Raw genomic sequence first — 25041 nt, 5'->3', positions numbered from 1 at the left:
CTGTGTCTGCTTCAACGAAACATTCTTTGACATGATTGACTTTCCAAAGAAACCAGACATGTCCACTTCACTTGGCCATAGGTCATAGCACTATTAGGAGATATGGATTTACAGGAGGAGATGTGGCCTTGTTCGAAGAAGAGTGTCACTGTGAAGGTGAGTCTCGAGCTCATATATGCTCATGGTACACCAGTATGATACACAGTCTCCTTCTGCTAACTAAGGATAAAGATGTAGAACTTTTGGCCCCTCAAACACCATGCCTGACTGCAAGTTCCATGCTTCTGGCCCTCATGATAATGGAATAAACATCTGAAACTATAAGCTAGCCCCAATTAAATGTTTTATTTTGGGTGATATAGAGATCACTCAGAGGTTGGAATCACTTGTGGTTCTTGCAGAGGATCTGGGTTCAACTTCTACAACCCACATCGTAGCTAACAACTACCTGTAACTCTAGATAAATGCATCTAACACCTTCTTCAGATCTCCAAAGGCAGTAGGCAAATGGGGGTTACACATATACACATACAGACAAGGTACTCATACACATAAACAAACAAACCTACAAACAAACTAACTAACTAACTAACTAAAAATAAAAAAAATCTATAAGAGTTGCTGAGGGTATGTTGTCTCTTCACAGTAATTAAACCCTAAGTAAGACACAAGTTGGTACCAGGGACTGGGGTATTACTGTGATAGGCCTTACCATGCTTTTGTTTGGAGGAATGTGGATTTCAGAACTTTGGATTAGCAAAGCAGCAGAATGTTTCAAGTAGGGCTAAATGGGCCATACTAATAGGAACATGGAAGACAGTGGTGCTGAGGGTGACTTGAACTATGGGATCCTGGCTCAAGAGGTTTCATAGCAGAAGAATGTTAGTATGTTGCCTAGAGATCTTTCTTGTGATATTTTGGTGGAGAATGTGGCTTCTTTTTTGTCCTTGTCTAAAGAGTGTGACTAAGGCTATGATAAAGATATTTAGGTTAATTGTATTGTCTGTCAAAGAAAAGTATAAAACAACCTAGCATAGACTCTATTTTGTGGTTCACTCTTATAAAGAGAGTTTTGATGAAACAGAGCAAGCTTGGCAAGGAAAAATACACAATGTATGGTTCAAGGGTTAAAGGGGCACCAGGAAATAGAATCGAGTTAAATCCTTTGCTCAAGGAGAAAAACAGATTAAAGATACAGAATGGAATTAAGGGCATGGTGGTCTCAATGGTAGCAAGATCCCACCCAGCTAAGCTTCCATCTTGTGAAAAGGAACTAAAGAAAAGAATAGGTCTAGGAATGGTGGCCTTTGGTTGTATTTCAGCACTCAGGAAACAGAACAATGCAGACCTCTGAGATCAAGGTTACTCTACAGAGCAAGTTCCAGGACAGCCAAGCTTACATAATGAAAGAAATCATTGAAAAGAGAGAGTTGGTAAAGATGTTCTAGAACAAGGGAGCCACAGAATTTGACAGGAAGCAGCAGAACTTGGCAAATTCAATCACATGTTTCTGGCTTAAGAGTCAAGAATAAAAGAAAGGGGTTGAGGAATCTCACTCCATGACTAAGGAAAGTCACTGAGGCCAGGCATGTAGCAGGGGTGTCCCTGCATGGCAGCCCAGAGAGGCCACTGAGAAGCTGTGAAAGGCCATCATGTGAAGCTGTGAAGTTGACACCTGGAATGCCTTTGAGTCCACAAAATGTAGGAAACACCAGAGTTGTATGATATCTGTCAAGGAAAGCTACTAACTGTGCTCGGAACCAGCCCAAGAGAGAGAAGTGTGTTACAGTCAACCAAGCTAAAAGGGGTTGGATATATGAAGAGCATTTTGGCATCAGACATGGAGATGTAGGGTTTAAAGTTTTCCCAGCTGGTTTTTGGTCTTGCTTTGTTCTAGTATTTCCTCACTATCCTACCTCTCCTCCATTATGGAACAGTAATGTATATCCTATGCCACTGTATTTTGGGAGTATGCAATCTGTTTTTTATTTTGAGTTTATAGGGGATTACAGTTACAAGATTGCATAAATCTTAGAAGAGACTTTGAACTTTGGACTTTTAAACAAATTTGAGATTATTATAGACTATGAGGACTTTTGAAGTTGGACTGAAGGCATTTCTGGATTATGATATGGCTACAAGCCTTTGGGGACTGGTGAGTGGGATGTGGTGGTTTACATAGATATCACCTCAATAGATTCATGTTTTTTAATACTTAGCTACAGGGAGTAGCACTATTAGGAGGCATGGCTTATTATAAGGAGTATGGCCTTGTTAGAGGAAGTATGTCACTATGGAGACATAGCTTTGAGGTCATACATGCTTAATATCCAGCAGGGTAGTATACAGTCTCTTTCTGGTGCCTGTTGATCAAGATGCAGAACTCTTTCCTCCTTCAGCACCATGACTGCCTACATGCTGTCATGCCTTCCATGATGATAATAGATTAAAACTCTGAAACTCTAAGCTAGCCCCATAAAAGGATTTCCCTTAGAAGAGTTGCCATATTTATGTTTTCTCTTCACAACAATAAAATGCTAAGATAGTACCCATATATGTGTTTATAAACATATAAACGTGCATGTACATGCAAACATGCATATGTATATCTGCATATATATGGTTTTTTCCTTTTGTTATTTTTTTCCATTGGTGCCCATAATTAATTGGGCACCCAAGTGCTTAGTCACAAAACTGTAATCATCAAATGTAAGTGTGTACCCACAGACATCTTTAGCAGACCATAAAGGCAAAAGATAATGGCCCAAGTGGTTTACTCCTGCTGCATCAGGAGCCACCACATCCTGAATTTGTTGTCCCCAGGTATATTGAGGAGGAGGACCAATGTCAAGCTGGTTGCACATGGTTCTGTGTGGCATGCCCGCCCCAACTAAAAGTGAGCAGAGGAGCAGTGTCCTATCTGTGGGATCTATCTGAAGATAGTGGTGAGGAGAAACTTTTCCAGAGGACAGAACACTGCAGGATATTTGGTTGTTCCTTTGGTTTAGAAGGATAAATGTCTTCAAAGTAAGATTCTATATTGATGAGGTCATTGTGACTCATAGGAATGTTACATGGTCATGAAAATCCATGGACTATAATTGCAAAATTGGAGAGAGCGAATGTGGAGAGATCAGTGGGTAGCCTTCTTAGAAATGGGAAAGCATGTTAAGATGTCTCTATCTCATGTACATCTGCATCAAAGGTGTCCTCAACAGGACAGGATGTGAAGAACTAAGTGGATGAGATGGCATTGCTTGAAGACACCTGTCAGCCTTTCCCTGGCCATCCCTCACTGCTTGTTATGGTTGTCCTCACTTCCTTCTCTGCCGCAGACCCTCTGGGTCCCTGTGTCTGCATGGAACGGGTCTCTTGGGCAGGTGAGCAAAGCGTAGGAATTGACAAACAGACATACACAGGAGAGGTGTTGAATCTGAATGTAATGTCAGGTCGAGCATTAGACTATTTTATAATACAGAGAATACCAGGGGCTACAAATCACATCAGACAAGGCACACTGAAATTTTCCAGATACAAGAGAATGACTGCGAAAGGAATTTGCAGGAATCAAATAAATGTTTACAATAGAGATTAGCAGCCCTGCCTAGGATGAGCCTAGTGACAGGTAATAATTTCACACTTTAGTGTTAATAACACCAGGGGTTTTTACTCTTGGCAGGCCTCAAGAATAATGTAGTGGCACGGACCCCTAAATTCCTAGGTCTTGCTAATTCTTATCTTGTCTGGAGAATCTCCATTTATCAGAAGAGTATATCAACTTGCTCTTGGCATGGAATGTAGCCTGTAGTAAAGATTTTTATCTCAATGAGATTCCCAGGCTCTTTCTGCAGACCAGTTGAGCTAATGGTCCTGTTTTATTGTAATGCTTAATTAGTTACTGAATAGGTTAAACTCCTTGCTGTTATCTGGGATCTTGGAACACTGGATTTAGCTATGTCAGAATTCAATCTTAAAAGGCACTTATAATAGGGTAATACTAATAAAAAGCACGTGGATCCATACACTAGACTAACGCGGGAGTGGAAAATTAATTTATGGGTTAGGGAGGACACCAGACTCTAGGAGGGAGTTTCCGTGAAACTCTTTTCCTCACGAGCAGCTTTTAGGCATCCCTGCCTGACAGGCTGACTTGACCAGAGTGCGTGGCACTTCTCCAGATATTGCAAAATGAATTATTTTAATATAAGTGTAAATAATAGAATTAATCCAGCAGCTATATTTCTTTGTCTCTGCTAGTCCTCTACAATGCACAGAGAACACAAGATTTATTTCAAGCTGCACCTCAGTAGCTGAGAAGTTAAAGGATCTATCTTATCCTCTAAGCCTCCCATTCATTATTTCATGATACCTGAATCAACATTATTATTGGTCTGGCTCTTTGGTTTCAGATGTTTATTTTCATGGTGTTTTCTCAGATCCTGTCCTCCTCGTCTTGACCTGAAATTCTTTTCTGTCTCTCTCCTCCCCTGGCTGGTGTAACCTTGCTCCCTATTCTGTCTTCTGCTTAGCCATTGTGTGATCAGCATTCATTGGCATGGCAGAGAATAAGTGGTAAGAATTGCTTACCCAAACATGAGACAGGAGATTCCCTGCATTTAAACAAGTAGGGGAACAGAGAAATCAGCATTTGAATAATATAACCGTAAACTTTCACATTGTATAAAAATATTATGCATACAAGATACAAATCAAGAAAACCTTTTGAAGTACTCATCTTCTGAAATTAATCAATTCTCACATGGTCCATTAATGAGGCTTTGTCATCTGGGGGCCAAATAGAGAGTCCCTGGATACAAGAGCTGTCAATCTGCTAGCTTCTCCTTTCTCAAAGCTCACCATTTTCTCCTTCAGGTCCTTGGGTCCCCCTGGTGCAGAATGAAACCTCTAGAGTTTGACTTCTCCTTCATGCTGACCTCTGGATAATCTCAGGACCACTATGGATCAGGCCCAATTCTGAGCTGCAGGAGTGATTTTTGGTTACAGCCCAGGTCCAGTCATTTGCTTGAACTTATACAATTAAACATGTGATAGACATGACAGAGTCTGTCTCACCCAACAGGCAAGTGGCCAGGCCCTGGAGTTGGTTCCGCCATTCACTAGCTGGGTGACCTTTTGTCTAATTGCTCATGTCTTCTGGGTCATTGTCCATTATCTGGGCATGGACAGGTAGTGCCATGCTTGACACTCTCTTTCTGATGCTAGCATTTAAAAAACCGGGGTGTGCAGTTTCTGAGAGCAGCCACGAGGCTGTACCATGTCTGCCTACCTTTCTGAGTCATCACTCTATAGAGGAATTTTAATTTTAACATCCATAGTCAGGATAGTGTGCCCCAGCTGGAATCATACATGTTTTTAATCTCTGGAATACTTACAAGGCCTTAGTGCACACCTTCAATCCCTAACACTGAAGGTAATGTTAGTTTGTAGAAAGATGCAACTTTATTCAAAAGTGATATCTAATTGAGTGGTGGACAAATGATGAATCAGAGAAAGATTTGACAGAATGAGTCAGAGATAGGATCTGCACACCTCACAGCACAGAAAAGAAAGGTGACTTAATAGACCAGTACAGAGAGAGAGAGAGAGAGAGAGAGAGAGAGAGACAGAGACAGAGAGAGACAGAGACAGAGACAGAGACAGAGACAGACAGACAGAAAGATGTTAGAGGCAGATATAGAGAGGTAGACACAGAAACAGAGATGGAAAGAAAAAGAGACAGAGATAAAGAAGAAAACATTTTCCTAGGACAGTTTTACAGAGACAGGTTAGAGATAAAGACAGAATGCGCTGGAGAATGAGAAGGAGCCGAAGATTAGAACAGGTTGCCAGACTTAGTTTGAGACCAAGCAGAGCAATTCAGCATGAAGCTGAGACAATTAAGTTTGTTTTTGTGTTTTGTTTTGTTTTTGAGACAGGGTTTCTCAGTATAGCCCTGGCTGTCCTGGAACTCACTTTGTTGACCAGGCTGGCCTCGAACTCAGAAATCTGCCTGTCTCTGCCTCCCAAGTGCTGGGTTTAAAGGCGTGCGCCACCACCGCCCAGCCGACAATCAAGTTTGAATCAGTCACCTTGGAGAGGAATTTGGGGCAAAACAGCTGAAATTATATAGCCAGCCAGAGTTCAGAAAGAGCTAGAAAAGTGAATGCACTCAGCAGCATGACAATTTCATCTGAGGAAATAAAACTGACATGCACACTTTTATCACTCAGAAAGGTGTATCACCTCCCCCTTCCCAAGTTTTCTCTTTTGTCTTTTTTTTTTTTTTTTAGTTCCCAAATACACTTTCTATGAGATTTGGGCCTTTTTTTTTACATTTATCAAGTTCCATTCCTATCATGTGACTGCTTTTCTGCCATGTTATAGATATCCATGTCTTAGTCAAATGTTCTATGTGTGTGTCCCTCTCTGTCTCTCTGTGTCTGTCCCTCTCCTCTCTATCTCCTCTCCTCTCCTCTCCTCTCCTCTCCTCTCCTCTCCTCTCCTCTCCTCTCCTCTCCTCTCCTCTCTTCCCCTCTCCTCATGAATGTATAATAAAATCTTCATGAATAAAACCAACAGAGCCAGGATGGCTGTATCATCCTACTTATGACACTTAATCAGTTCTGCCTGCTTCTCTCTGAACCTCTGTCTCCTTATTGATCCTGGGAGAGAAGAGTCTGCCTGGACTCCACAGCCTGTGCAGAGCTAATGGGGATCACCAACACCAGTGAGAAGAGTTGGGACAATGCTTAGCAACAGCACTGCAGGGGCCAGGGCTCCTTAGTAGCCATTGACAATGACTGAGAAGTAAATGCACCCATCATGGTCAATGTCATAGATGCCAACATGTCACTGAACAGCAGTTGAGATCATGTACAGTATTTAAACCATCAAATGCACCCCACTAAACAACTTCTAGAACACATACCACAGGAAAATGTAGTTGATCATCAGGATATGAAGAGTTTTGGAGCTATTATTGCCTTTTTTAATGCTATATATCAAGTTGTAGTCTCAAGCTTTCTACTTATTTGGATGTTATAGAGATGAGCACCATTCTCAGATATTCTGCCTTTATTGCAATACAATTTACTTAATTATCATTTGTATAATTAACTTTTAATATTTACAGTGTTTATTGAGCAGCTCACAGAAATTCTTTTTTGTTTGTTTTTCCAAACAGGTTTTCTCTCTGTATTCTTGGCTCTCCTGAAACTTGCTTGGTAGACTAGGCTGGCTTTAAACTTATAGAAACCCAAATGCCTCTGCCTCCCAAGACTTGGGATTAAATTCGTGCACTCACACTGTCCTTTGTTCACATAAATTTTAAAGCCTTATCAATGTAACCAGGAAGGACTATGTAATTTATAGTTCTCCTTCTGGATACTTAGGAATCCGAGACTCAGACAGAAGGCAGGGATGGAGACTCAAGTCATGGAAGCCAGTACTTGTGGCGGGTGCAGCACATCATCACGTTTTAGTCTAGCAAGCCTGGAAGGGAAGAGTTTAGTATTGGAATTCTACAGAAGAGGAAACCAAGGCAGAATAACAGCAAGTTAAAGAGAGCATGCTCCAGAGTTTGCTGTATCTGCTCCCCAATTATTATTTGCATCCAAAGTATATGACCACCAGCATGGGGATCTCATGTTGAATTCCAAATTGATTGACTCTTTTTCTTCTTTGTCTCTGTTTACGTGTATTAGGACTTTTCCTCCAGGTATGTATATATTTATTCCACCCGCATACCTGGTCCCTGGGGAAGTCAAGAGGCTACCAGATCCTCTAGCATTGAAAATGTAGATGGTTGTGAGCTGTGATATGCATGCTGAGAACTAAACTAAGTCTTCTGCAAGAGCAGCAAATCCTGTTTTCCCCCTCACAGCCACCTTTCTAGACTTCATTCTTGTCTCTTCATAAGCACCAAGATAGCTGGGTAACTTGCTCAGATATTATACAGCAGAGAAGGGAGGACTGTGCACTTTCCCCTAGAGTGGGCTGATTCAGACCTCATGTTTGCCACAGCCATCTAGGCCACCTAGGGTGGAGTCTTCCAACTTAGGTAAAGTCTATTGTCCTGCCACATCTGCTGCTTCCTCCAAGACACGACTACCTGCTGATAGGATGGTTGAACCTGTTTTCCTGATGAGATCCTGACAAAGCAAAAAGATCCTGGCATTGTGGGGGATGGGGTCCACACACCCCCCCCCTTTATAAGCTCAAACTCATAAGTAAACATTGGGCCTTGATCAGAAACTTTGTCTTGGTCTCATTCTTTTCTTGCCATCTATCCCATACAGCCCCAGCTTTCCTTTCAGGAACCCAGTAACCTGTAGCTGCAGGCAGCCACATGTGACACCCAAATGAGTGGCCTGAAAATGGAAAGAACAACTGAGGGCCTTGGTGGGGCCCCACGGATAAAGAAAGATGGTATCCTGCACAGTAAGCAACATGCAGCCATAATGTTAGTGCTGCAAATTTTATCTTTTGAAGGCTGTTGATCACAAGGGTGCAAAAAGGATACAGGCTAAACTGAGTCAGCATCAACCCAACATTGATATCAGCTAGGGGTTGAGAGTGGAAAATGGAACTGGAAAATTCTAAACAGGCATTTGTCCGCAGTCAAGAACTGCATCAGGCAAGAGAAGTTGGGCTTAAAATAAAATAAAATAAAATAAAAAGTAAAAAAACAGAAAACAAAACAAAACAAAAGGGCGATTTTGGAGCTCTCCCAGAGACAGAAGGAAATCAGAAGACTTCCTGCTTTCTCTCTGGCCTCTACAGGAGACATCCTTAGTTCTGGTTACATCAAGTTCTCTACCCTCTCTGTATTGTCTGTGTTTGGTACACTAATCTGTTCACATGTCAATTTGTGTCTGTTTTTGTTTCATTGTCTGAATGACTGTTGTCCTATATTTTATGTTAAAAAGAAAAAAGTGGTTAAAACTTTATCTACTGGCTATCCATCTCTTGATTCATTCTCCATTTGCACAGCAGAGGCTGATTTAAGTTGCTCCTGACCCTTAGCCAGGAGTCAAGCACAGCAGAAGAGGCCCTGCTAAAATGCTGCTTTTAAGAGGGGCCTGCAGTTTCTTAGTTCTAAGGCAAATAAGCTGATAGTTATTTTCTCCTAGAAAAATCTCTGCAATTGTGATTATTGGACTCAGCAAATGACAAAGTGCCTTTTTTCTTGAAATTATAGCTAGAAAAAGTAAAAATTCTTTGATCTAAATATGTAAGATTCATGCAGTCGCTTCATTTGGTTTCTTACTGGTCTTAAAGGTATAAATATAATCTGCATGCTTTGGTCATAGAGTATTGGCTTATAAGTTATTGGGCATGATTTAAAAGGTGTAACTCAGGGTTGGAGTCATTTTAAACAACAACATGTGATATGAACCAGCACAAGAAACCAGGTCTCTAAAGATACTTCTAAATTGGGATAATATTTCATGTAATTCTTATCCTAGAAACTAAACATATAAGGGATAAGATTTAAAACATTATCTCTTTAGTAAGTATTAAAAGTTGCACTGTCGGCCAGCACTGGGTCACCTTGGGCGCAGAGTCAGCGGACACCCCTAAGGTCCCTTAGAGGACTCTCCACACGAACTTAGGACCACTGGTGAATGGAACACAACTTCTGTTCCAAACCAATCGCAAGGGACCTGAGACAGCATTAGGGAAGCCGGCCTGACCAGGGTCACAAATCCCTTCCGGTTGGCTCCAGAACCGGGTCTCCTGGGCGCAGAGTCAGTGGACACCCCCAAAGTCCCTAGAGGACAGCTTCTGAGGCAGACCTAATTTCGGGCTCCAGACATCTGGGCACCTTCCCTGACAGAGGAGAGGTGTCCACCCCACCAAGGACGGCTTTGCTGGAGCACCTGGGGGCGTCATCTTGGTTCCCGGATCCCTCTGAGACTACTCTGTGCAGGTGAGAGTGTGGACTACAGAAGCTAACAGATTCTGGGACAGGGCCTGTTTCAGGCCTTCATCTTCTGCCAGGAGGCAGGTCCGAACACCAGATATCTGTGCACCTTCCCTGTAAGAGGAGAGCTTGCCTGCAGAGAGTGCTCTGACCACTGAAACTTAGAGGAGAGAGCTAGTTTCCCAGGTCTGCTGATAGAGGCTAAGAGAATCACAAGAGGAACAAGCTCTAACCAGAGACAACTATAACAACTAACTACAGAGATTACCAGATGGTGAAAGGCAAAAGCAAGAATCTTACTAACAGAAATCGAGACCACTCATGATCATCAGAACACAGCACTCTCACCTTGCCCAGTCCTGGGCACCCCAACACACCCAAAAAGCTAGACCCATATTTAAAAGCATATCTCATGATGATGGTAGAGGACATCAAGAAGGACTTTAATAACTCACTTAAAGAAATACAGGAGAACACTGCTAAAGTCCTTAAAGAAAAACAGGAAAACACAACCAAACAGGTAGAAGTCCTTAAAGAAAAACAAGAAAACACATCCAAACAAGTAGAAGTCCTTAAAGAAAAATAGGAAAACACATCCAAACAGGTGATGGAAATGAACAAAACCATACTAGACCTAAAAAGGGGCGTAGACACAATGAAGAAAACCCTAAGTGAGGCAACACTGGAGATAGAAAACCTAGGAAAGAAATGTGGAACCATAGATGCAAGCATCAGCAACAGAATACAAGAGATGGAAGAGAGAATCTCAGGTGCAAAAGATTCCATAGAGAACATCGGCACAACAATCAAAGAAAATGGAAAATACAAAAAGATCCTAACTCAAAACATCCAGGAAATCCAGGACACAATGAGAAGACCAAACCTATGGATAATAGGAGTAGATGAGAATGAAGATTTTCAACTCAAAGGACCGGCAAATATCTTCAACAAGATTATAGAAGAAAACTTCCCAAACCTAAAGAAAGAGATGCCCATGAACATACAAGAAGCCTACAACTCCAAATAGACTGGGCCAGAAAAGAAATTCCTCCCAACACATAATAATTAGAACAACAAATGCACTAAATAAAGATAGAATGCTAAAAGCAGTAAGGGAAAAAGGTCAAGTAACATATAAAGGCAAGCCTATCAGAATTACACCAGACTTTTCAACAGAGACTATGAAAGCCAGAAGGGCCTGGACAGATGTTGTACGGACACTAAGGGAACACAAATGCCAGCCCAGGCTACTATACCCAGCCAAACTCTCAATTACCATAGATGGAGAAACCAAAGTATTCCACGACAAAACCAAATTCACATATTATCTTTCCATGAATCCAGGACTTCAAAGGATAATAACAGAAAAAAAACCAATACAAGGACGGAAACCACGTCCTAGAAAAAGCAAGAAGGTAATCCCTTAACAAACCTAAAAGAAGACAGCCACAAGAACAGAATGCCAACTTTAACAACAAAAATAATAGGAAGCAACAATTACTTTTTCTTAATATCTCATAATATTAATGGACTCAACTCTCCAATAAAAGACATAGACTAACAGACTGGCTACACAAACAAGACCCAACATTTTGCTGCTTACAGGAAACTTATCTCAGAGAAAAAGATAGACACTACCTCAGAATGAAAGGCTGGAAAACAATTTTCCAAGCAAATGGTAGGAAGAAACAAGCTGGAGTAGCCATTCTAATATATCTAATAAAATCGACTTCCAACCCAAAGTCATCAAAAAAGACAAGGAGGGACACTTCATACTCATCAAAAGTAAAATCTTCCAAGAGGAACTCTCAATTCTGAATATCTATGCTCCAAATGCAAGGGCAGCCATATTCATTAAAGAAACTTTAGTAAAGCTCAAAGAACATAATAATAGTGGGAGACTTCAACACACCACTTTCATCAATGGACAGATCGTGGAAACAGAAACTAAACAGGGACACAGTGAAACTAACAGAAGTTATGAAACAAATGGATTTAACAGATATCTACAGAACATTTTATCCTAAAACAAAAGGATATACCTGATATACCTTCTTCTCAGCACCTCATGGTACATTCTCCAAAATTGACCATATAATTGGTCACAAAACAGACCTCAACAGATACAAAAATATTGAAATTGTCCCATGAATCCTATCAAATCACCATGGACTAAGGCTAATCTTCAATAACAAAATAAATAATAGAAAGCCAACATTCATGCGAAAACTGAACAACACTCTTCTCAATGATATGTTGGTCAAGGAAGGAATAAAGAAAGAAATTAAAGACTTTTTAGAGTTTAATGAAAATGAAGCCACGACATACCCAAACTTATGGGACACAATGAAAGCATTTCTAAGAGGGAAACTCAAGCTCTGAGTGCCTCCAAAAAGAAACTAGAGAGAGCACACACTAGCAGCTATACAACATACCTAAAAGCTCTAGAACAAAAGGAAGCAAATTCACCCAAGAGGAGTAGACGGCAGGAAATAATCCAACTCAGGGGCAAAATCAACCAAGTGGAAACAAGAAGAACTATTCAAAGAATCAACCAAATGAGGAGATGGTTCTTTGAGAAAATCAACAATATAGATAAACCTTAACCAGACTCACTAGAGGGCACAGGGTCAGCATCCTAATTAACAAAATCAGAAATGAAAAGGGAAACATAACAACAGATCCTGAAGAAATCCAAAACACCATCAGAACCTTCTACAAAAGGCTATACTCAACAAAACTGGAAAAACTGAATGAAATGGACAAATTTCTAGACAGATATCAGGTACCAGAGTTAAATCAGGATCAGGTTAATGATCTAAACAGTCCTATATCCCCTAAAGAAATAGAATCAGTCATTAATAGTCTCCCAACCAAAAGAAGCCCAGGACCAGATGGGTTTAGTGCAGAGTTCTATCAGACCTTCAAAGAAGATCTAATTCCAGTTCTTCACAAACTATTCCACAAAATAGAAGCAGAAGGTACTCTACACAATTCATTCTATGAAGCCACAATTACTCTGATACCTAAACCACAGAAAGACCCAACAAAGATAGAGAACTTCAAACCAATTTCCCTCATGAATATCGATGCAAAAATACTCAATAAAATTCTCGCTAACCGAATCCAAGAACACATTAAAGCAATCATCCATCCTGACCAAGTAGGTTTCATTCCAGGGATGCAGGGATGGTTTAATATATGGAAATCCATCAACGTAATCCATTATATAAACAAACTCAAAGACAAAAACCACATGATCATCTTGTTAGATGCTGAGAAAGCATTTGACAAAATCCAACACCCATTCATGATAAAAGTCTTGGGAAGATCAGGAATTCAAGGCCCATACCTAAACATGATAAAAGCAATCTACAGCAAACCAGTAGCCAACATCAAAGTAAATGGTGAGAAGCTGGAAGCAATCCCACTAAAATCAGGGACTAAACAAGGCTGCCCACTTTCTCCCTACCTATTCAACATTGTACTTGAAGTCCTAGCCAGAGCAATTAGACAACAAAAGGAGATCAAGGGGATGCAAATTGGAAAAGAAGAAGTCAAAATATCACTTTTTGCAGATGATATGATAGTATATATATGTGACCCTAAAAATTCCATCTGAGAACTCCTAAACCTGATAAACAGCTTCGGTGAAGTAGCTGGATATAAAATTAACTCAAACAAGTCAATGGCCTTTCTGTACACAAAGGATAAACAGGCTGAGAAAGAAATTAGGGAAACAACACCCTTCTCAATAGTCACAAATAATATAAAATACCTTGGTGTGACTCAAAGTAAGTTAAAGATCTATATGATAAGAACTTCAAGTCTCTGAAGAAAGAAATTAAAGAAGATGGAAAGATCTCCCATGCTCATGGATTGGCAGGATCAACATTTTAAAAATGGCTATCTTGCCAAAAGCAATCTACAGATTCAATGCAATCCCCATCAAAATTCCAACTCAATTCTTCAACGAATTAGAAAGAGCAATCTGCAAATTCATCTGGAATAACAAAAACCCTAGGATAGCAAAACTCTTCTCAAGGATAAAAGAACCTCTGGGGGAATCACCATGGCTGACCTAAAGCTGTACTACAGAGCAATTGTGATAAAAACTGCATGTACTGGTATAGCAACAGACAAGTAGACCAATGGAATAGAATTGAAGACCCAGAAATGAACCCACACACCTATGGTCACTTGATCTTTGACAAGGGAGATAAAACCATCCAGTGGAAAAAGAGCATTTTCAACAAATGTTGCTGGCACAACTGGTGGTTATCATGTAGAAGAATGCGAATTGATCCATTCCTATCTCCTTGTACTGAGGTCAAATCTAAGTGGATCAAGGAACTCCACATAAAACCAGAGACACTGAAATTTATAGAGGAGAAAGTAGGGGAAAGCCTCGAAGATATGGGCACAGGGGAAAAATTCCTGACTAGAACAGCAATGGCTTGTGCTGTAAGATTGAGAATTGACAAATGGGACCTCCTAAAATTACAAAGCTTCTATAAGGCAAAAGACACCGCCAATAAGACAAAAAGGCCACCAACAGATTTGGAAAGAATCTTTACCTATCTGAAATCAGATAGGGGACTAATATCCAATATATATAAAGAACTCAAGAAGGTGGACTCCAGAAAATCAAATAACCCCATTAAAAAACGGGGCTCAGAGCTAAACAAAGAATTCTCACCTGAGGAATACCGATGGCTGAGAAGCACCTGAAAAAATGTTCATCATCATTAATCATCAGGGAAATGAAAATTAAAACAACCCTGAGATTCCACCTCACACCAGTCAGAATGGCTAAGATCAAAATTTCAGGTGACAGCAGATGCTGGCAAGGATCTGGGGAAAGAGGAACACTCCTCCATTGTTGGTAGGATTGCAAGCTTGTACAACCACTCTGGAAATCAGTCTGGCGGTTCCTCAGAAAATTGGACATAGTACTACCGGAGGATCCAGCAATACCTCTCCTGGGCATATATCCAGATGTTCCAACCGGTAAGAAGGACACATGCTCCACTATGTTCATAGCAGCCTTATTTATAATAGCCAGAAGCTGGAAAGAACCCAGATGTCCCTCAACAGAGGAATGGATAAAGAAAATGTGGTACATTTACACAATGGAGTACTACTCAGCTATTAAAAAGAATGAAATTCCTAGGCAAATGGATGGACCTGGAGGGCATCATCCTGAGTGAGGTAACCCAATCACAAAAGAACTCACATGATATGTACTCACTGATAAGTGGATATTAGCCCAGAAACTTAGAATACCCAAGACATAAGATACAATTTGTAAAACACATGAAACTCAAGAAGAACGAAGACCAAAGTGTGGATACTTTTCCTCTTCTTGAAATTGGGAACAAAACACCCATGGAAGTAGTTACAGAGACAAAGTTTGGAGCTGAGATGAAAGGATGGACCATCTAGAGACTGCCATATCCAGGGATCCATCCCATAATCAGCCTCCAAACGCTGACACCATTGCATACACTAGCAAGAGTTTGCTGAAAGGACCCTGATATAGCTTTCTCTTGTGACGTTATGCTGGGGCCTAGCAAGCACAGAAGTGGATGCTCACAGTCAGCTATTGGATGAAACATAGGGACCCCAATGGAGGAGCCAAAGAAAGTACCCAAGGAGCTAAAGGGATCTGCAACCCTATAGGTGGAACAACAATATGAACTAACCAGTACCCTCCGGAGCTCGTGTCTCTAGCTGCATATGTATCAGAAGATGGCCTAGTTGGCCATCAGTGGAAAGAGAGGCCTGTTGGTCTTGCAAACTTTATATGCCTAAGTACAGGGGATCGCCAGGGCCAAGAAGTGGGAGTGAGGGGCAGGGGAAGGGCATGGGAGACTTTTGGGATAGCATTGGAAATGTAAATGAAGAAAATACCTAATTTTTTAAAAAGGGAAAAAAAGTTTCACTGTCATGCACTCATATATGGGAATTGGCAACCAAACTTTATAACATCGTAACGTAAAAATGATGCTTCTGGTATTTATTTTAAAGAGAATAGATTGTTTAAAATTGTGTTTTGCTTTCCAGAATTTATGGTTATGCCCTAATATTGCAAAAGAAACTTTAAAATTATGGTTAAAGTTCCCAGTGTTCCATTGACTGCAGTTTGCAATTTGATCGAAAGCTCATGATGCTTAACTCATCCATATATTGTAATTAGATGATTGCTAGATTAATAAAAGTTAAAAACAGCTGTGGCCAGTATGGGCCTGCTGCCCCTTTTACACAAGCTTTATTGGATACAGTGGTAGAAGCAAATTTTAACCTCCCAAGATTGGAAAGGAGATCTCAGTAAGAACTTATTTGGTTTCAAACAGGCTCCTGATGAGCTTTTTCAGGATTTTTGTGGATACACTACTAAAAACAGCTAGTAGAATTTTCCAAGACCCTTAAATAAGGGGGTTCCTTGTGTTACACAATTATCTTATGAGAACACTAATGCAGCTTGCTGTGGCCATCCAGCCATACAAAACGAAGACAAACTTATTCGGATATATTCATCTTTGTTCAGAAATTGGACTCTCATATAATCAGGGTTTGGCCTTGGTTGCTGCCTTGCCAGGGACTACAGTACGTACAAGCAATGCTTTCATAGCACTGAGGTTATAAGGAATGTTTTAAGTATAAATCATCTTAAGAAAGACTGTCCAAAAATTAGAGGCAGACAGACAGTAGAATTGCTCCCCTGAAATCTGTCCTCACTGCAAGAGGGATAACCTTTGGACCAGGACTCAAGCAGTATACTCAGATTAAGAAATATTTACATTTGAGTTAATGCAAAGCTCAGAGCAGCCTCATTAAAGCTTGTGTAGCTTTTCTTTTGTTTTGAAAATCATGCCTAGGGAAGTTTTGGGGGGCCTTGCCTCCCCTTGCCTCCAGGGAATTATTTTTAAGCCAAAACAACATTATTACAGATCTATCCAGGTGTTGTTCAAAATATAGTTTAAACTTAAAATTTATGAAAGGTCAATAAGGCTGTGGAACTTATAGAGGCATTAAAATCTGGCTTGTCTACTCCATATAGAATTATTATGGATTTGGAAGGTTGTTTTTTTCCTTTGCATCCTGATAATTGTAAAGGGTTTGCTTCTAGTGAGCTTGTAATCATTGGAAAGTTTTCCCTCTAGGAACGGCTAATAGCCTTACATTATGGAAAGAAAGAAAGAAGGAAAGAAAGAAAGAAAGAGAGAGAGAGAGAGAGAGAGAGAGAGAGAGAGAGAGGAAGGAAGGAAGGAAGTAAGGAAGGAAGGAAGGAAGGAGGAAAGAAAGAAAGAAAGAAAGAAAGAAAGAAAGAAAGAAAGAAAGAAAGAAAGAAAGAAAGAAAGAAAGAAAGCCATGTTTGTGCAAATAAAACAAACAAGGTGCACGTGACCTCCCAGACGGGTAAGAGAGAGCCCAATAGATTCACTCCTAAGATAGATTCACTCCTAAGATAGATGCAGCCACCAACCACCATAATTCCCAAGCAGGACCATGGAGCATAAGTAAATCTTATGCCCCAGTCCAGCTAATTTTTAATAAATAAAAAGGGAGGAACTGTGCCCTTCTCCCCAAGCCTTGAGCAGGCTGATTCAGACTTTGTGTATGCCACAGACTGCTAGCTCACCTAGGGTGGAGTCTTCCAACCTGGGTAAAGTCTGTTGTCCTGCCACAACTGCTGCTTCCTCCAAGACACCACTACCTGCTGAGAGGAGGAACAAGATCCTGGCATTGTGGGGGATGGGTCCCCTCCCCTTTATAAGCTCAAACTCATAAGTAAACATTGGGCTTTGATTAGAAACTTTGTCTTGGTCTCATTCTTTTCTCGCCATCTATCCCATACAGCCCCAGCTTTCCTTTCAGGAACCCAGTAACCCGTGGCCACTGGCAGCTACAGAGGATTTTGGTTTGCCCCCAAGGTACCTGAGGAAGGAAGAGAAGTGTGACTCAAATATGGTCTTATCACTGCATGCATGGGCTCAGAGTTTGAACAATAAAGGGAATCATAAAGAGAACTTGCATTCTTGATCTGTGTATCAGGTGACCATATTCCATATCCTGTTCTCTGAGCTGCTCTTATCCCCCAGTTAGTCCTAGAGAAATGAACAGGTCCCCACTATTCACCCATGGGCTGTTTCCTCATGCTCTGCCCCCAAGGGTCTTACTTGTTGACAAGCATCTGGGGAATCATCTTAGCACCCCTACTGGGAACAGGAATGAGTCTTTCTGAGAGCTCTCATGGGGAGGCTCAGAAAGGAGGCGGGGTCATAAAACCTCAGCTGTTGGTCCCACTGGGAAGAGGTGAAGATGTCTGAGCTTGCCTTTGTTAATCAGGATTTTAAAGGCACTGCCTTCAGGAGCCAGGGCTGCCTGGTCCTTGCAGAGGAATTGGTATACTCAGCCCCTCAAGCTCCATAGCACCTTGGCATTTTTCTGGAGACTGGGCTGCCTCTCCAGGCCCTCTCAACTCTGTTCCTTTAAGGGGAATTCCCCTTTAGTATTGTTCTTGTAAGACCAAAACACAACCACTGAGTGACACATCCCTGGATTTACAAGTGGTAAGGTGGTCACTAGTGTTTGGCTTGTGGGTGGGTTCAGACATACAATGGACTGCAGGTGAGTAGCAGGCAAGCCACTCATCTCCTTGTCCTCTGTGCATCAAAAACTCCCAGACCTCTTCCCCCTTTGCCTGCTCTTCCTTCTTCTCTTTCTCAACCTTGTTTCCTTCTTACTACCTTCCTCCTTTTATTATCTTAATGAATATTTATAGAGAGTTTGTCTGTTTTAAATCATAATGATTATAAAGGATGTATAGTCCTGAGTTCAAAGTTCTCAAGCATTAGTTCCTATGCATAAGAGAGCACTGATGGTCATTGTCTCTGATGCTAACTTCTCATACCACAGAGAGCCAGTTTGAAGCACTCTGTGGGCAGAGCCATCATGATTTTCTTTTTTTGGGGTTGATGCATGTAAGTCTGCTATAGCCTAGCCTCACCTAAAAACCCCATATATAGTTGAACATCATTTTGGATCCATAATCCTTCACCTTTCTGATGTTGGCTTGGAAGTTTGGTGGTTAGAACTACCATGTGTAGCATTATCTGAATAGACAGGAGGGAAATCTCATCAGGAATACTGGACTGTGGCTAGCTGTCCAGCTCTGTCCTAGGAACTCTGGTGGTGCAGCATCTCAGTGAACTCAACTAGAGGACACTGAAGACTGCATTCTTCACCTTCTACTTGATTCCTGTGAGCCACAGCAGAGCAGGCAGTGACTGAGAGCCAGACTCTGAGGTTGGACCACCTCAACTTCCACCTACTTCTTTCATGCCAAGCTTGTAATTCAGAAGAAACTGCCTTCTCTGGGTCTTAGGTTTTTACTTATAACACCTGAACCAAAAAAAAAAAAAAACTTTTTTCAGTGAATTGTTGTGATGTTAAGCTAAGTTTAATTAAACAATGCCTAGAGTATACAAATTATCCAAAATAAATATTAGTTGTTTTTATTATTGCAAAGGTTGGGAAATCATCCACTCAGTCATACCTTACTGTAGATAATTCTTTCTCATTTGTCTGGGAATTCTCTTAATAAAAGAGGAAGAAAGTCTCCTTTAGGATTCTTCAGATTGTAAACAGCTAATGAACAAGAAATACAGGATGTATCCTACTTGGGTTAGGGGTGGGAGGTGGTAGTACAGAAGGGAAGGCTTCCTGGCTAAGCTGTACCCTAAGATGGAAGAAAGGCAGAGGTGTACAGGACACAGTGTGCTTACATGGATATTTGCACAGGGAGACAGGGGAGGGGGAGGAGACAGCTGCATCCTGAGGCTTAGTCTTCACAGAGCAGGCAGGTTAGGAATGAGCAGTGTGCCTGCCTCAAATGATGGGGCTTCAGAGCTGTTAAAAGGCTTTCAGTTGGAACCAGATAGAACCAGCTTGAATATTCTTGAAAAACCCCTGCAGCAGTCTCATAAAGAATGTGTTAACACAGATGAATGCCCAGCCCTCAGAGAGGAAAGTGGACACCAAGTCCTACCCCTAAACAAGAACTCATTTGCAACTGATACCCACTAGGAATGAGGAGGTCAGTTTTCTCCAGTAGATTCCCACTGTGTATATCAGTCACACCCCAAGGTAAGCCACTTGGTCAGGAGCAGTCGGCCAACAGGAAAGTGACCCCATGGGTTTGCTTTTGTTTTGTTTTCTTCTTTGTTTCCTCTAGTTTTTTTTTTTAAATATTGTTTCCTTCCTTCCTTTCTTTCTTTTCTCTCTCTCTCTCTCTCTCTCTCTGTCTCTCTCTCTCTCTCTCTCTCTCTCTCTCTCTCTCTCTCTCCCCGCCCCCCTCTCTTTTGTCTTGAAAGAGAATTTGGGAGGAGAAAAAACATGAAGTTTAGTGGGGAGGATCTGGGAGACGTGGGAGAGGGGAAGAATATGATCAAAGTACATGTATGAAAAATGTTTTGATTAAAAAACAACAACAACATTGAAGAAGGAAAACATAGAGGCAAGAGTCATAGATGGCCTGATACAAAAAATGCCAGAAAAGACAATGGTTCCCTGATTTTGGTAAAACAAAGGATGTCTGTGAGAGTAACGAACAGTAGACTGGTCAGGACAGAGGATGGTCCCCTGACCTGGATGAAAGAAAGGATGTCTATGAAAGTGACTAGGAGTAGACTGATCAGGAGAGGGAACTGGGACAAGGAAGGTGAAGACTGGGGATGGCTTCAAGTCTCTTTCATGTTTCTACTCCCATCAAAAACATCTCCTGCCTTAAGCATTGTCTTGTTCATCATCATATGAGTGGAAACCTACTTCAGACTACTTAGAACAGTGTTTGGAAATTTCCTTTACATATATCTCCTAGAACATTTGTTTGTATGTGTCTATGTGCTTATATGTTGTTTCAGAATTATACTTAATATTTGTAATGATGGGCAATATATTAAATTGTTTAACTTTAGGGAGTACAGCCAAGCACACACTAAAGGGATCATTTTAATTTTCTTCCACGTTGGATCTACGCACACTTGTTAATACTAGAAATGTGTCACTGCAGCCAGGCTGGTAGGTGTGTGGGGATGTGAGCCTGAGAAGCAGAGGTGGGCGTGGCTCTGTGGTGTCCTCTGCAATGTCCCAATGAGTGATGGTGCTGAAAACCTCTTACCCTCATCATTTCCTAATAGACAGCTGCCTCTGTGAAATGCCTTCAGTAGTGTTCTGTGTTCTCCTGGAGCATCTGATGTTATGTTTGTGCTCTTATAAGTCTTTGTGAACATATTTTGAGTACTTCTTTTTTTGTTTTCTTCCTTACCATTATTTTTTCCCTTCATGGAAACTGCTCTTTTAGTGAAATTTTACCATGGCTTACCCTAAAATGATAAATATATTTATCAGGTTTTATTCAAAAATTTAATTATTTTAAATCTATCACTGAAATCTACAGTACACTCAGATTTTTTTTTTTTTTTTTTTTTTTTTTTTGGTGGGGAGAGGAACCTTGAAGGAAAACAAAGAAGAAAGAATTTTCCTGCTTGAACACCTAAAGGATCCATCAGCATTCTCTGGGACGACTACAGTGTCTGCAGCTTACTACATGCAAGAACATCTGTCGTTACTCATATGACTATATGTGTGTGAGCCTGTGTCTGACTGACATTGATTCTGTCTTCATCTATTTGTGGTTATATCTGGGGGGGGGGGTGTCAGTATAGGTGTCTGTGTGTGTCTCTATATATGTGTGTGCACATATGTGTGTGTGCTAGAGAGAGAGAGAGAGAGAGAGAGAGAGAGAGAGAGAGAGAGAGAGAGAGAGAGAGAGATTTTGTGTTAGCATGTGTGCATGCGTGCATGTGGGGATGTGTGTGGTCAGAGACTGACATAGGATTCTTTCTCAATTGCTCTCACCATATTCATTGAGGCAGGGCCTCTCAGGTAAACTCAGTGCTCATCATTTCAGTGTCACTAGCTCACTTGCTGCAAGATCTCATGTCTCTGCCTTCCCAAAGATGGATCCAGAGTGTGAGACAGTATGTGACTTGTCATATGTTATGTGGTATTTCCAGGAGTTATGAGAGATGCATTAGGTATTCAGCATGATCCTGAGCCATGGTGGTCATCCGCCTTATTTGATAAATGAAGAGACTGAGGCACTGGGAAGTTCAGTAACTTGAGAAGAGTATACAGGATCTGACCACTGAACTCAGAAGCCACATCCCATAACCCACACACACTTTATATATTACGTATAATATATATTACAAATATGTGGTTTTGCCTATATGTACTCCTGTGCACCATGTATGTGTGTAGCCTGTGGAGGTGAGAGCAGATACCCGGAACTGGAGTTATATACAACTTTGAGCTCTCTGGTTCCCTGAAACAACACCCAGTGCTTCACCTTTCAGCCATCTCCTCAGCCTGTATCTTCCCTTTCTGCCTCTATCGATGTCATGTGTCAGATGATACATAGAATAATGGATTCTCTTACAGGCTCCACCATGTGGATGTTTCCAAGGCAGAACCAAAGTTGGGTTTCAGAGTTCATCCTGATTGGCTTCTCCAGTGATCCCACAACCAACAGCATCCTCTTCATTGTCTTCCTTCTCATCTACCTGAACTCAGTCCTGGGCAACGGACTCATCATCATGCTGGTCTGCCTGGACACACAGCTGCACACTCCTATGTACTTTTTCCTCTGTACCCTCTCCCTGTTGGATATGAGCTATGTCACTACCACCATGCCCCAGATGTTGGTGCATCTTCTTGCTCACTCTCAGACCATCTCCTTTGCTGGCTGCTGGCTGCAGATGTATATGTTCAGTGCCCTGGGTATAGCTGAGAGCATCCTCTTTGTTGTGATGGCTTATGACCGGTATGTGGCAATTTGCTATCCACTGCGCTATACTGTCATCCTCAACTGGGGCCTGTGCATACGATTGGCAGCAGGGACTTGGATCTGTGGTTCCTTTTCCTCTTTGTTGCATACTTTCTTCACCATGAGTCTGCCATATTGTGGGCCCAAAAGGGTTGACCACTATTTCTGTGAAGGTCCTTCAGTGCGTAGTCTGGCTTGCATGGATACCCACCTCATTGAGATGGTGGACTTGGTGTTGAGTGTTTTTGTGGTTGTTACTCCAATTTCCCTCATTGTGGCTTCCTACATTCACATTACCAAGGCAATTCTCAAGATCAAGTCCACCCAGGCCCGCTGTAAAGCTTTCTCTACCTGTGCCTCCCACCTGACTGTGGTCACATTTTTCTATATTCCAGCCATTTACATCTACATTAGGCCAAACTCCAGCTACTCCCCTGAGAGAGACAAGCAGATCTCACTCTTTTACAATGTTTTCACAGCCTTGCTCAACCCTGTGGTCTATAGTCTGAGAAACAAGGACATTAAGAGGGCATTTCTCAAGGTAATGGGACTTGGTAGGATGGACTGGTGAACCAGCATCCTGGGAAGCTGGAGTATTCACCATTGAAGAAAAGGACAGTGTCTTTGTTGGGTATATCTGACCTGTGCATTTGAACCACTGTAGTACTTAGTAATTGGGACAAAATATCATGAAACCAAGATGTCTGTCTCAATTGACAAGGTACATAAGGTACAATCCCAAACACATCAGTCATCCTGCTGGATCATAATTGCAATATTTCATTTGCTGCTCATGTTTGTAGTTGTAGAGTATGAGTGACCTTCTGTGTTCTCACCTCCATCCTTAAGGAACCTTATATCCATAATGTCATTTTATAACAGAAGTAAAGGAACAGTGGACCACCTCACTATGACTCAGCTTCTTGAGAGTGGCCTGATTCTCTTTCTACACATCAGGCTTGAGAGATGGCTCAGTGGTTAGGAGCACTGACTGTTCTTCCTACGGTCCTGAGTTCAATTCCCAGCAACCATGTGATGGCTCACAACCATCTGTAATGAAATCTCTTTCTACACATCCTTTTAGCCACAGCAAGTAGCATGGTCCAGCCTGAAAGCAGGAGGGGGAAAGATTTTTGTCTATAGATATGTAATCATATTATTGGTTTTAGGGTACAGTATGTGAAGATGTATATTCAATTGTTAATTCTGTACCAGCACAGAGCTAAATGCTGGCACAATCTTGGTATTGTTATTTCTATGGCTCATCACAAGTCTTATATTTTGTAAATATTTGTTCTTTCTCATCTGCCTAAGGCAATCTAGAACCATATCTGATTGGCTGTAATAAATATCTGATGGCCAATACCTAGATAGGAAGTGGAAGGCAATACTTCCTGGGAGAGAGAGGGGTAAACCAAGAGAAAAAAATAACATGTAGGAGAGTCAGTCAAAGAACAGGAATGTGACTTGAGGGACCAGAGTGACACAGAGAGATAGATAACCCCTTTATTGTTCTAAAGCCCAGGATGTGCCAGGTTAGTTTTAGAGTATTCAAGAGACTGTCAAGCAAAAGGACTAAACTTTAAAATATTAAATATCTTCTTGGGGGTATCTGAGAGAGACCTGCTATAATTTGGCCATGGTCTGATAAGTTAGTTTCTCTAACCTGGTATAGTTTACAGAAAACAACAGCATACGTACCAGTCAACACAAAACGTGTTAACTGTGGATAGCATGATACTAGAAACAGTATAAGGCCAAGGCACTATGTATAAGAGCATGTGTTGTCATGACAAAACTAAGCTGATAGTTTGTGGAAAGGAACCAGTACAGAACCAATAAAATACAAACTTCACATATGAGTTTAGTGTGGTCTGTGGGTAACCATGGTGACCTCTCATGTGAAAATCCTGCACTGCTGAAAGAGAAGGTGCTGGGTTCTCATCAGAACCTCCCAACGTCTGCTCTAATCTGTAGACAGCATCGAAGGGTGTGTCTTACCTTTGGACACTACCCACTTTTTCCTTTTCTTCCTATGATGGTTATTCTTATGGACAGCCTATCATCTTCAAAGTAGCTCTTCCCTGACCAATCAGCAAATTCCTTTCTGATTCAATGCCTGAACTATTCTCTTCCTAATTAGGCCTCAGCTACTTTAAGTTTATTTGGTGGTCACATATTTTTGGGAAAAGTGTACTTTTCATTCATAATTAATACTCAG

The 25041-nt window shown here is 41.2% G+C and overlaps 1 protein-coding gene across 3 annotated transcripts; it reads left to right on the top strand.

Annotated features, from left to right (window-relative positions):
• Positions 1–20027: 20027 nt before the first annotated feature.
• Positions 20028–23797, top strand: Olfr1338 (olfactory receptor 1338). 3 transcript variants are annotated; one of them, XM_006503115.2, is made up of 2 exons: positions 20028–20077; positions 22436–23797. In XM_006503115.2, exon 2 carries the CDS (start codon positions 22444–22446, stop codon positions 23389–23391), a length of 948 nt encoding a protein of 315 aa, XP_006503178.1. In that variant the 5' UTR covers positions 20028–20077; positions 22436–22443; the 3' UTR covers positions 23392–23797. The 3 variants fall into 3 exon arrangements, with proteins under 3 accessions (XP_006503178.1, XP_006503177.1, NP_997035.2); XM_006503114.2 differs by lacking the exon at positions 20028–20077 and adding an exon at positions 21437–21575; NM_207152.2 differs by lacking the exon at positions 20028–20077 and having other exon boundaries at positions 22450–23391.
• Positions 23798–25041: the final 1244 nt, after the last annotated feature.

This window comes from Mus musculus, chromosome 4, assembly GCF_000001635.26.
Source record: "Mus musculus strain C57BL/6J chromosome 4, GRCm38.p6 C57BL/6J".
NCBI classification, from domain to species: Eukaryota; Metazoa; Chordata; class Mammalia; order Rodentia; family Muridae; genus Mus; species Mus musculus.
The sequence above is the reverse complement of the archived record's forward strand: the minus strand, read 5'-3'. Positions and strand labels throughout refer to the sequence as shown.